Source organism: Poromitra crassiceps (genome assembly GCF_964638095.1).
Source record: "Poromitra crassiceps genome assembly, chromosome: 1".
NCBI lineage: Eukaryota > Metazoa > Chordata > Actinopteri > Beryciformes > Melamphaidae > Poromitra > Poromitra crassiceps.
Window position 1 is genome coordinate 81,837,931 of NC_139623.1, and position 12,973 is coordinate 81,850,903.

At 43.1% G+C, this 12,973-nt stretch overlaps 1 protein-coding gene across 2 annotated transcripts in view; it reads left to right on the plus strand.

Moving 5' to 3' along the window:
• Positions 1-12,973, plus strand: part of LOC310781775 (tubulin-specific chaperone cofactor E-like protein) — a 42,127-nt gene that overhangs the window by 20,273 nt on the left and 8,881 nt on the right. For both annotated transcript variants that reach the window (XM_083642401.1, XM_083642402.1), the window contains exons 5-8: positions 1,545-1,726; positions 3,081-3,337; positions 5,348-5,474; positions 5,605-5,721. In XM_083642401.1, coding sequence (XP_083498527.1) covers positions 1,545-1,726; positions 3,081-3,337; positions 5,348-5,474; positions 5,605-5,721 — 683 coding nt within the window. The remainder of the gene's footprint in view (positions 1-1,544; positions 1,727-3,080; positions 3,338-5,347; positions 5,475-5,604; positions 5,722-12,973) is intronic.

The following is a 12,973-nucleotide window of genomic DNA, read 5'->3' on the forward strand; positions in this document are numbered from 1 at the left end:
CTAAATGACTGCGGAAAGCCTACTCTACTTCCGCGTTTAAAACAGGAAAGACGATTACGAAATTACGTCATGCAGAACGTCCTTGTATGGGCAAAGAATAAGGTGATCACACTGCCACCTAGCGACCTGGCATGTACATCACGGCGTTTTAAAAATTCAACAGCGCTCATGTAAACAGGGAGAAGGTGTGAAGGAAAAGGTGTGAAGGAAACGCTATTGTGTCGTTTCTTTCAGAAACTGTCCTTGTGTAAAGGGCCCCTCAGTTTCAATTTTTGTCCCACTGATGTCACAATGTCTATGACATCATCATGGTCGTCATGTCATCAGTGGCATCATTATTGACGACATGACTGATGATGCCATAGGCATTGTGACATCGTCCGACATTGTGACATCATTGTGATGTCATCAGTGAGTGATGTCATCAGTGAAGCAAAGTAGGCAGCCGAGCTGCGTATGCGAGCTGCAGGAATTGAGCCTAGTATGATAAATCACATTGTTTCAACCTCCAACTGTTGTTGCCTTTTATTTTCTTTCAAGCTTATGTTACTTGCTGGATGAGAAAGGCATTTATTATTGCTTAAATAATTTGAAAGTATGGTTGCAGTAACTTTTTACATGGCAAACAATCTAAAGTCTGTAGGGTGCTGGATTGTTTTTGAATGTGCACTTGTAATGATCTGCTATAACCATAACACAGTTTTCAGGGGGTGCCTTGGGCCGATTTTCGATAATATGGAATATTGTGATATTTGCAGCAATATTTTTTCACAATATCGAATAGCTTTTTCCCCCTTTTTTGCACAGTCTGCCCTGCTGCCAGGTCCAACTGCTTTGCTTACTGCAGTGCACATTGTACCTTGGCGTGAGCTTTGAACTGCTGTTATTTTAGTGTCTGCATCCCGGGGCTTTTATTTTGAAAAGAAAATGCACAATGCATGCAATGGGAGAAGTAACTAAACGACTACTACTAAACTAAAGGAAATAAGCAACATATCAACCTCTCAGTCCTTTATTCATACTATTCATACTATATATATATATCTATCATTTATTTACATTATTATTATTATTATTATTCTACAGTGTGCATGGACGCACTAAAAGAGGGCTGTTCATTGAACAAGCTCATATTTTGGTGAACGCTGAACGCAGTCGCTTGCAACTCAACTGAACGTACAGTGAGCAGCGTTAACTCCTTCCAGAGTTAACGGCACTCTTTTCACTCTTTTCTGATCTCGATAGTTGCCCATTGTGTTTACATGCATGTGGCAATTTACATACAATAAGAAAAAAAACCCGTTTTGCTGTCATTTCGCCACGCTGCTTCTGTTCTCTCTGCTTCTGTTCTCTGCTCCATCGACTGCAGGCGGGGGGGCTCTGGCAGTTGGTTTAATTAGCATATGTTTGCGTTGATTTCTCCCAGATTTGGTTTTGCAACACTGAACAACATACATGCCAAAACAACATACCAGGGATAGGTAAAAAAAGAAGAAATGAAAGCCTTTTTTAGTTTTCCTTTCCACTTGTTTTTGGGTTGCTAGATCTGCACTATCGTCTCCAACATCCCCCACCTGGACTTCCTCAATCTGAGCATGAACCCTCTGCGCGGTGTGGAGCTGGAGCCCAGCCTGGCCCAGGTTTTCTCCAGGGTTCGGCGACTCGTCCTCATCAACACACACGTCAGCTGGGACACCGTGCACATGCTCACGCAATGCACACTGGAGTAAGTGATGAAAATGATATGTGGTGTTGTTATCCTCCTCCTCACTTACATCGTCGCATGTAGTGTTCAGTAGGTTAGATACAAATATGGACGTAGCCACCGCAGAGTCCTGCGCGGGTCTGATTTTCAAGACCCGGCCCCGCCCAGCCCCGCGACGTGCAATACCAAACCCTGCTCCGCAAACCCGCACATATGACCACTCGGTACCACAACCCGCCCCGCAAACATGAGACCCGCGCCCCGACCCGGGAACCGCATATATATAATAACCGTTAATCTGCAGTGCAAACATTTTGTAGTGACCCTAACGAACCTGCCACCGTTTCACACGGGAGGGGAACAGCAGTCTTTCTGGCCGAGACTCTCAGCTGATGTACGTTAATTAGCTTTTAGCAGCTGCTAGCTGACTTAACCAGCTGGATAGCTCTGCTATCAGACACTACAGAGTCAGTTGTACAGCAAGCAAAGTGACTTACCAGCTATTTCTAATATGTCCGGTACAATCCATACTGCCTTTATGATCGCTGTTGCAGTAACGTAAATCCACTTTTACAACTTCACAAACTCTCCACTTGTATCCATATTGCCTGTTGCTATGAAAACAGCCAGTGTGTATGGTTGTAGTGGAGGCTAACGTTAGCCTACTACAGTATCTGTCCGACTGCGGTTTTGTGCAGTCCATATAGCGTCACACAATGCATGGTATGCACATATTTGAAACGATGCCGGTTATGTAAACAAAGTGGAAAATGTGCATCAGAAACATTTCTCCTCTTCCCTCTGCCTGCATCAGAGTCAGACCAGCTGCCAGACACACCCCCTGCCTCATGCAACAGAAAAACATACATGGCTCTATGTTGTTACCTGCCCCCCGCCCACATTTAATTAATTTTTACCCACGGCCCAACCCAGTAAATTACAGAAGTGTATTTTTGACCCACGCCCGTGTTTTTTTGCGGGTACCTGGCGGGGCTTCGCGGAACCCCGACCCGGTGCAGGACTCAGTGGTTTGTGGACTCCTGTTTTGAAGCCTCAAGTTGGGCATTTTGACTGTCGCCATCTTTTTTACTGGACCCGGAACGGGCCGGCCAAGAAACATCTCAGGGGCTTACTGACTGACTGACTCCCGATTGTTGAAAAATGCATGCGTGATAAGCCTAGTTGAGCCGGACCCAGACTGCTGCCGCTGTTGCTCAATATCCTCAATATTCTGCTTGCAATATCAATATTAGGTATTTGGTCAAAGATATTGTGATATTTGATTTTGTCCAAATCGCCCAGCTGTACCATGTATTGGCCCTCAAACACCCATATTGGTCAAACCTTCCTAACTCAGCCCCACCTCACCTTACAGGCTGGAGGAGCTCTTCCTGTGCCTGAACAGCTACAACACTGTGTTGGAGTCCCGGATGTCCTGCCCATCCCTACGCCTGCTACAGATTACAGACAACCAGCTCCAGGACTGGGCAGATGTCAGGAAGTTTGGATGGATGTACCCCAGTCTGGACACACTGGTGCTGGCCAGAAACAGCCTGAGGTCTGTGGACGACACTCAGGAAACACTGCCGCACCTCTTCCCCAACCTGCGCAGCATCAACCTCAACAACTCAGGTCTGAGCTTTGCCCTGCTTTTGTGTACTGTTGATAAAGGCATAATAGCAGCTACAGTAGGATGAGTAGAAACAACTGAAGAGAGAGCGATTGAGATTTGTTTCTTTTTTCTTTTTTTACATGACCCCAGAAACCCTCTAGTGGCTCATCCATGCCACAGGTCTAGATGTTCACACTGTTAGAACAATTTGAATAGGAATGCACCATATTGGATTTGGATATAGAGACAGTCGGCATGTGTGGGAACGCCCACAAAATGTTATACGGCTGTCGCGCGAGTGGGGTAAAACCGCCGATGTACAGTATCTCAATGGGCTGACTCACCAAAGGACGGTGCTGCGGCTCTAAACTACAGGTTTGGGGGTTCTAGAGCAGAACACAAGATGTATGCTCAGATGTGCGTTTACTGCAGTGGTTAAATCCCCGATCGTGTCTGCCTGGGCTGGGCTTTCAGCTAAATTCTAACTTTGCTGAACGGATAGAACGGGACCCCACCCTGACCACGCCCCCAACCAGGCTGAGTCAGCTAACCCAGCGTCTATGACGAGACATCCCCTCAACCTATTGGACATGCCCAACTCTTTTGGCTGATTGCTGATACCGATATATGCACGCCTTTTTTCCACCTAATTTCAGAGAACATCAGGTCTCTCCTGTAGTGGAATTAACACATTATTATGTCTACTCTTATCGTGATGGCCCACTGGCAGATGCAGACATAAATGCAATGCTTTTCAAAATTTACACATTCACTGGGCAAAATAAGAAAACTACTTCAACTTAAGTATTATTATTATTGTTTTTTTTTCATTATTGTATTTTTATTCATGTAACATATTTTATAGCGAAGCACAAAAAATGTGGACCAAAGCACCTCAGCAGGCAAAATAGAATACAAGGCAAAAAAAGGAGTTTTGAAAAGAATATATTATTTTATGAGAAGTAATTGTATCTGCGTACTGCAAAGAGTTACAAACCACAGCCTGACGAAGACCAACGGTTGAAACGCTGCGTTGCGTTTTTGTGTTTGCCCGTATCAAATTGAAGATGTATTCTGGTTTGTAACTCTTTGCAGTACGCAGATACAATTACTTCTCATTAAATAATACATTCTTTTCAAAACTCCAAATAGCTCCTTTTTTTGCCTTGTAACATATTATTTTATAGCGTAATTTTTCAAAATTCAACGAACAGGCTCAGACACAGGAAAATAAAATAAGCAAAAAGCATACATCATCAACATTCAATATTACAACGTAGTGCGACCAGCCGCATAAGGTGCTAATATGTGCTTGTAAGAGATGTTGTGCATCATGGGATCCCACGCAAGGGGTCTATGAGAAACCAGTCGGCGGTGTCATCCATCGCCGCTAACCTCATCGAGGTAGGCTAGAAACGGGTCCCAAATAGTTGAATTTTTTTCAAGTGAGTTGGTCCTCAGGAACCTGAGTCTCTCCATCCGTATAACAGAGATCATGTCCGTCAACCACAGTTGAAATGAAGGTGAAGAGGGGGACTTCCATTCCATCAGAATGAGTTTTTTTGGCAACAGTTGTCCCCTGTGTCAGAGACCGTTGCACAGCTGAAGTTCAGAGAGGACTCCGAGCAGCCGAAGATGGCGAGTTCTGCCTCCGGCTAAAGGGTTATTTTGTAGGCCTTTGAGTGCCCATCAAATATTTTGGCCCAGAATCCCATCAGTGACGGACAGAACCGGAAGGCATGGGGCAGAGTGCCCTCTGACACCTGTCACACAGTGGTGAGACAGAAGGGTCAATATTATGCAACTTATGCTTAAAATAGTGAAGACGGTGAACGACTTTAAATTGGATTAGCTGGTGTCTAGTATAGTTCCAGCAATTTGACCGCCAAAAAAATCACATAAAACTTTGCAAATTGCATTGCAATTTAAGCCTCTGCAAAATCAGTATTTCTGATCACAACAATCGCACACAAAAAACTTGCAAAATCCTGGAGCGACTGAATACTTATGGAGTTGTATCTGTGATTCAGGGCTGAGCAAATGGGAGGATATTGGGAGGCTGAATTTCCTCCCTAAGCTGGAGGAGGTCAAGGCAATGGGGATTCCCTTACTGCAGCCCTACACCAACCAGGAGAGACGTAGCCTCACTGTAGCACAGTGAGTCTGCACATACACGTTAAACATGATCCCCCATACATGCATTCATATACTTGAATGTACATTTATTTGCATCATCATCACATTTACACATAAACACACAGCATTTGACTGCTGCCCCTCCATGCAGGCTGCCATCAGTGTCGGTGTTGAACGGGAGTGTTGTGACGGCTGGAGAGAGAGAGGATGCCGAGAGGTTTTTCATCAGACACTACCAGCACGGCCCGGAAGAGGAGCTTCCTGAGAGGTACTCCAACACGTGCACATCTTTTACAATACACATACACTTATTTTAAAGGCGTGTGTGTGTGTGTGTGTGTGTGTGTGCGTGCGTGCGTGCGTGCGTGCGTGCGTGCGTGTGTGGGAAGGGTCTTTAGAAATGGATTCTCTAATAATTATTGTTCTTGTTCACAGTACAAATGTTACAATTGTACTATTTGTAGTTTTGCCAGAGTTGTATTTATAAAAATGTTGCTTCTCAAATGGGCCAATGAGAACATGGTTGGTTTGTAGTGTGTAGTAGAGAGTCAACCAATCAACTCATACCCTTTTTACATGACTTACTTTTTCCTAAATTAGCATGTGTATGCAGGTTTTCTAAACGGGTAAACCCGCTAAAAATAGGCGATTGACTCTTTGCACTTTGCCTCTTGACCCGGGACAGCTGTTCCCCGGAGCTTGTGTTTCAGCAGATGAACTGACTGTCACCAGGCAGCAGACGCACTGACCACGTTCCATAACGCTCTTATTCTGAAATAAACCAGTAGATTGTTGTGCCATTGTTTCCAATACATACACTGTGAAGTCTGGCTGCATGGAAACAGGCTGCTGGTACAAGCTCTGCCATTGGTCCCGACCATTTCAGTCGGCAGCGGAAGGAAATCCCTTTCCTCTCCCTGCAGTCTCTGCCATTGGCTCCGACCCGCTTTGCCTGACCGGCTCCAACCATTTCCTTTCCGCTCCCTCCTTGACGAATCTGTCTATCTCAAATGCTTCTGCTACTGTGCGTGTCAAATCTGTCTATCTCAAATGCTTCTGCTACTGTGCGTGTCAAATCTGTCGATCTCAAATGCCTGTGCCGCTGTGAAACAACATCATCAACAATGCTAGCTCGTTGCTACCATGGTTGCTACACGCTGAAAACGATTGGAACCAGAATGTGCACTTTCGGTGTTTGCTTGTAAAGGTAAACGGAGCATTTCCCCCCCGATATACCAGAGTGCCAGCCAGTACAGCCAGACTCTCTCCCGTTGTAGGGAGAGAGTCCGGCAAGCGAGACTATGCCCACTATGACATAAACAGTTAATCACTGTATAGAAATTGTTCTAAATGCTCTGTAATGCGTCTGATGTGCGCATCACATCATTTCTGTCATTTGGTGATCCAGTAGCTCTGTACCCAACCTGACAGTCCATCTCCCGTTCTGAAAACAATTTCTCCAAACTTGCATGTGTTAGTGTAGGCAACTATACCGTGGTGGAGTGACTAGATATACGGCTACATAGGCTGGTTATATTTGTCTGTGCGTATTGCTAACCATATGACGTAGGACGCAAGTCACACCTACAAACTTGATCAGAGGGAAATCAATAATGTCTCGATTAGGAAATTACGCCAAGTGATTCACTCTTAAATTGTAAAACGCTATAGCTCCATTATCGGCACTCCACACAAATTTTGAACCAGCCGGCACTCAGCTCGTCAAATGCACTCAGATTGCCAAATGCGCACAGCTGGCACTGTGTTCAAACTGGACTGACTTATTTCAGTTATTAGTTCTGATATTATTTTACTCAGACACATGACTAGCCTCTACTTTGGGTAAAAAGGGCCACGTCGTGGATTTTTAAGTCTATTCTTAAGCGGTGCAGCTGCTTCTATAAGTGACTTTGTGTGTCCGTTTGTAGCACGGGATGTCGGAATGAGCATGAGATTTGTAGCCTATGCCCCTCCCCCGGCTTTCCGGGCGACAGAGAGAGAGAGCATCTCGAGGTTGATAGCAGCTCAAAGCCGGTGAAACACACACACATGCACACACGCATGCACGCATAGTTTAAGAAACGTCTGGAAATGAAAGGAGAATTCACTTCCTCATGGGCAATCTCGTGATGGCGAGACAGCCGCTGAAGCACACGCCTGTGCACACACAGTGCCAGAGAGAGTGGGGTGGGGGAGAAGAGTCCGACTTGCGTAAACCTGCACCGCTTACTTCAACACCTGGGTGTGATTTTTACTTTTGAATCGGACAATTCTAATGCTGCTCTACACTCAGAAAGTGAGTGAGTGCAGGGTTGGGTTCCGTTGGACACAATGAAAAGACAATTTAAAGTAATTAACTGCAGGGCTTGAATTTCAGCACGGGATTGCGAGTATTGTGCATAATTTCATCAATTCCTGCAAATCTAGCACTTATAATGCAGGAAATTCCCATTGTCGCTATGATATAATAAGGATATGACCCGCTGCGTGTCAGAAAATAAGCTATTTACAGGACGTATTTAATACACACATTACACTGTACATACCCCGTATTCGTGGTTTCCAGGCCGCTGTTCAGCGCATAAAGCTTTGTGGTGCATCAATATATAAAAAAAACAGGGTGAGTTAAAAATTATAATTAAAAGAACAGCTCACCCTAAAATCCAAAATACCTGTTGTGCTATTTATCCATCTATATCGTTTCGTGTTAGTTGCCTGAGTTTTGGAGATATCGGCCGCAGAGTTTCTGCCTTCTCTCCAATACAATGGAACTGTGCCAAAGAAATACATTTGATAAACTCAACAGCAATGTCTCTTTCCAGAAATCATGACCCCGTTACTCAAGATAATCCACAGACCTTGTTATGAGCAGTTTCATGGAGGAACTATTTTCTTTTGACCGAACTACACCCGCCATAGTGCATGGGCCAATGGTGAAATTGGTACCACCTAAGGGGACCACACAATTTTTGTATTTTTGTCTTCCTACATGTCTCTAGTTTATATTTTGGTATGATAACCCTGCCAATCTGGTAGTTTATTGATAGTTATCACTGTAAACAATCCTACTCCCATATAAATGACAAAACCCTGATTTCTGTGTATTAGTCCAGATGATATGTGAAAATTATGTTCCCTTTTTTGTAAAAGCATGAAACTTGGTACGCTTATAGTTTAGGGCCCTGAACATTTTCAGAAATTGAGCCATTGCAAAAATTATGTAGTTTGCATCATATCTCCTAAACCACACATGATAACACAGAAAAGGTATCCCAACGTTTTCATGGTCAAGGATTACAATGATACCATATAGAACATCATAAACTGTTAAAGTGACTAATCAATGGTGAATTCGATGACTTGAGAAGGAAATGACAGTATATGATAACCGATGCTATAACTTCAAAGCCATGACCATTCTCTGGCTAAGATGTTTTGATGGGTGATTTGACTTATATAGACCTTTTGATGAAATAGCCCCCAGGTCCCTCCCAAAAATCCTGGAATTTTTTTGCCAGATGGCCAAATCCAAGATGGCCACTGGCGACATCTTGAAAAATTGACTTTTGAACCAGAGCACCTAGAATAATGTATGAAGACACTTTTGGGTGCCGTGACGAATCTGTCTATCTCAAATGCGTGTGCCATTGTGAAACACCAACATCAACAATGCTAGCTCGTTGCTACATGCTGAAAATGTTTGGATCTGGATTGTGCAATAAAGCAGGCCTGCTTGATACTTTCGGTGGATGGTTGTAAAGGTAAACATAGCCTTTTTCCCTATACTAGAGTGGAGGTATTAGCAGGCAGACTCTTCCCCATTGTAGGGAGAGAGTCTGGCTAGCGAGACTAGGGAGGAACTCAAGGTAGGAGCTGCTGAAATGGAGTGGTGGTCGCCTGGTGGTCATCGGACCCCATGTTGAGAACCACCACACACGTAGTACACCCCGCCCCCCAAAGTGTATAATTCCCCCTTATGTGAAGCATGTAAGGGGGGAATGTCAGGTCCTGAACCGTAAAGAAAGTACATTTTCAGCCAGTGTCCACTCGGGTGGCCTGGTACTTACGGCAAGTAAACTACTTGAGTAAATACACTTAGTTACGTTCCACCACTGCCTTTGAGAGGTTCACATAGAAACAAAAGTAAACATTATTATACAGTGTTGCGTTAACACACAACCGCTCCATTAGCTCTGAGTATTTTTTGACTGTATGAGGGCCCGCAGTCACTGAGGCGTTATTATGGAACCCACCATGGTTTTGGGCAGACCACACCTTGCGCCCGTCTACGCAGCAGTCAAGCGCCGGGATTGGCCAGGAGCGAGCCTTTTGTTCCCTTTTGACAGCTCAAATCTCCCACACCACAAACACTCTGCGTCCAGCCCAGTGATTTCATTAACCAACTGCTCTTGCTAGCGGACATTGAAATAAATTATGGTCACGTGGACTCACGTACGTTCCTTACTGTACGTGCATGTATGTAATATATATATATATATACATGTGTGTGTTAGGCCATTCACGACTAGCAGATTTTACTAGTTGACTAGTCATACCTAAAGGTAGTCGACTAGTCGTTTTAGCAAAAAAAAAAAAAAAAAATTGTTTTGATTTTATCTTCAAGAAAGAACATGAGGGATCATATCCCATATCCCATATCCCCCACAAAGAACATCAAAATACAACACAACAAAACAAGAAAACTGCATAAGATACACAATAATCCAAGAACAAACAAGACTATTGGACAAACAACCAAACAAAAACAATGCATTCAGATCCTATCCTTATATCCTGATAAGACACTGGGGTAAAAAGTTCTTAAAGTCAAACTCTGTATGTGGCTGCCATATTTTGGGGATGTCTAAGAATCTGCCTTTGCTCTTGTAGTAAATGTTATCCAACGTATGGTAGCTTGAGAGTTTATTCCACCAGTGAACTACAGCTGGGGGATTGGATGCTTTCCAATTTAAAGCTATGCATTTCCTAGCTGCCAACAGGGCAAGATCTATGTATTTACTTTGAATGCATTGTTTTTGTTTGGTTGTTTGTCCAATAGTCTTGTTTGTTCTTGGATTATTGTGTATCTTATTATTGTGTATTTTCTTGTTTTGTTTTGTTGTGTTTTGATGTCCTTTGTGGGGGATATGGGATATGGGATATGATAGTCCATGTATGTCGTGTAAATACCTCATGTTCTTTCTTAAAGATAAAAAAAGAAAAAGAAAAAAGAAACTTTTTTTCTTTCTTTTTGCTAAAACGACTAGTCGACTACTAAGCACAGTGTCGACTAGTGGTTTTACTAGTCGACTAGTCTGTGAATGCCCTTGTGTGTGTGTGTATATATATATATATATATATATATGTATATATATATATATATATATCAGAGGAGGTTTTTCCAGTGAGGCATAGGAGGATGGTCCTCCTCTATTAGATTGGGGATTTTATATTAAAAAAAAATCTTTTTTTTTTTTTTTTTTTTTTTTTTTTCATTTTTCATTTTTCATTTTTCATTTTTTTTTTAATAATAAAATATCAATCAAATGTGTTTTTTCTTATGTACAGGCGCTCATTTTTTCATTCATTATATTCTTAAAATGCTTCAACAACAGTGACCTGTGTAGGGCACTGATGGAAAGGAGAGCTCCATGCAGACGAGTCACTCTGGCCCTGGTCCCAGCGTGGGGTAGGCAGATAAAAAAACATTCGCCCTGTGGGCGTTTATTTATTTGGTAATTTATCTAATGAAAAAATATGATTGGTTGAAAAACACTTGCAATTCACAGAGAACACGTGAGAGTGATGTGTTTTCCAACCAATCAGATTGAGCTGGAAGGGAGCACGCCCTTAGCCTGGTGAAACCAGGTGAAATCTAATTGGTTGTTGGTTGGATAGATTGCTGACATTGATTGACATTGTATTATCCACTGGTCTCTCACGCTGAATCAAGTAGGAAGTGAAATCCACTGCCTGTGATGACCTGACAGGAAGGATTTACGACATTTACTGAGACAGTAGCAGCATATTATATTTCCCCCTTATTTTTATTTACTTTTTTATCAATCAGTAAGTGTTCACAAGCCAGACAGTCGTTGCATTGGATTAGGACCCAAAACGAGTTTCGAGTTGCGGGAGCCTTGTGCTGCGCTGCGCGATACTGGGCTTTTTGCAATGTCAGAAAACTGTCTCGGCTGCAGCGGTTCCACTACAGACAGCATGGATATACAAGTAAGTCAATTGATTTCAAGTTATCCGAGCCTTCTATTAAATTCGGCGTGGAAATGGTTCACCGAGCAGCGCTATTTTTGTCGTATTGTTATTAAACAGTATAATTACCATATTGATGCATCACATCTTACCCATAATAGTAGCTGAGACCAAAGCCGTGTGAATCGGAGATTGCTCCCTTAGATGATTATTAAGTCTGTGTCTGTCTAAACTCGCGTCAACAGGGGGCTCTCTCTCTCTCTCTCCTTATTACCGCCGGACCGGATAAACGCGGAAGTGAAACCCGGAAGTGAAACGCAGCTGCCTGCCTACCCCGTTCGCGCTGCCTAGCAACATAGCATAAACAATGTGAACGCCATGCATACTCTCGCGAACATCTCTCGTTATATTCTAACAGGTTTTTTGGAAGTTATTTTGTGGTTATGGCCGAAGTGGCTGCTGCAAACAGTTTCATTTCACTTCCTGATCTGCCCTGGCCACAGACAGACTAACACTGGCCGATTCACTCGGGGTTCAAGCGAGACTACTCTGCGTTGGTCTCGTCTACTATTAGAGGTAAGATGTGATGCATTGATATTAAATTTAGACTGTTTAATAACAATCGAAAAAGTTGCTCGTAGCTGCTTTAAGTTAAAATAAAGATTTTGCTTGGATATGAAAAAGATTCTCAGAACAAAAGCTGTAAATTGTACTAGGAACCTGGTGCATCATTAAAAAATATTACATCAAGAATTCGCCCAAAGCAGTTACAAAATACAAATGTACTTTTTAATTTATTTTTGTCATGACCATTTGGCCCACAATCAACACGTGTTGCAGTGTAAACTACAGCCCTGAACAACACAATACTGTAGTGCTGCAAGTTGTGCAGACTCTCCAGTCAGCATGACTGACCACCACCAGTGCTTTCTTTAGTAATGCAGTCAGTCACTACTCGATATCAAAACGAGATGAGGCTCCACTCGTCATTGTTTATATAGTGAGAGGTAACAGTCATGTACGATTCCATTGGATGTCGAGGTGTCATAGGTGATGCCGCCGACTCCCTCTGCTGACTGCAGTTTCATTTTGATGCTTTGTTTCACAGATTTATACATGTTTAGGGTTATGTCTACAGTCAGATGCTTGAGTTGCACCATAACATAGTTAACGTAGCGTTAGTTCACGTTCGGGTATCTTCAGGAGCCTTTTGAAGCCTTAATTTTTCACAACGGAATACCGGCGTATATCTTTGCATACCAAAGTTGCTATACTGTAGCTTTGGTTATTTTTTGGGCACGTGGAGAGTT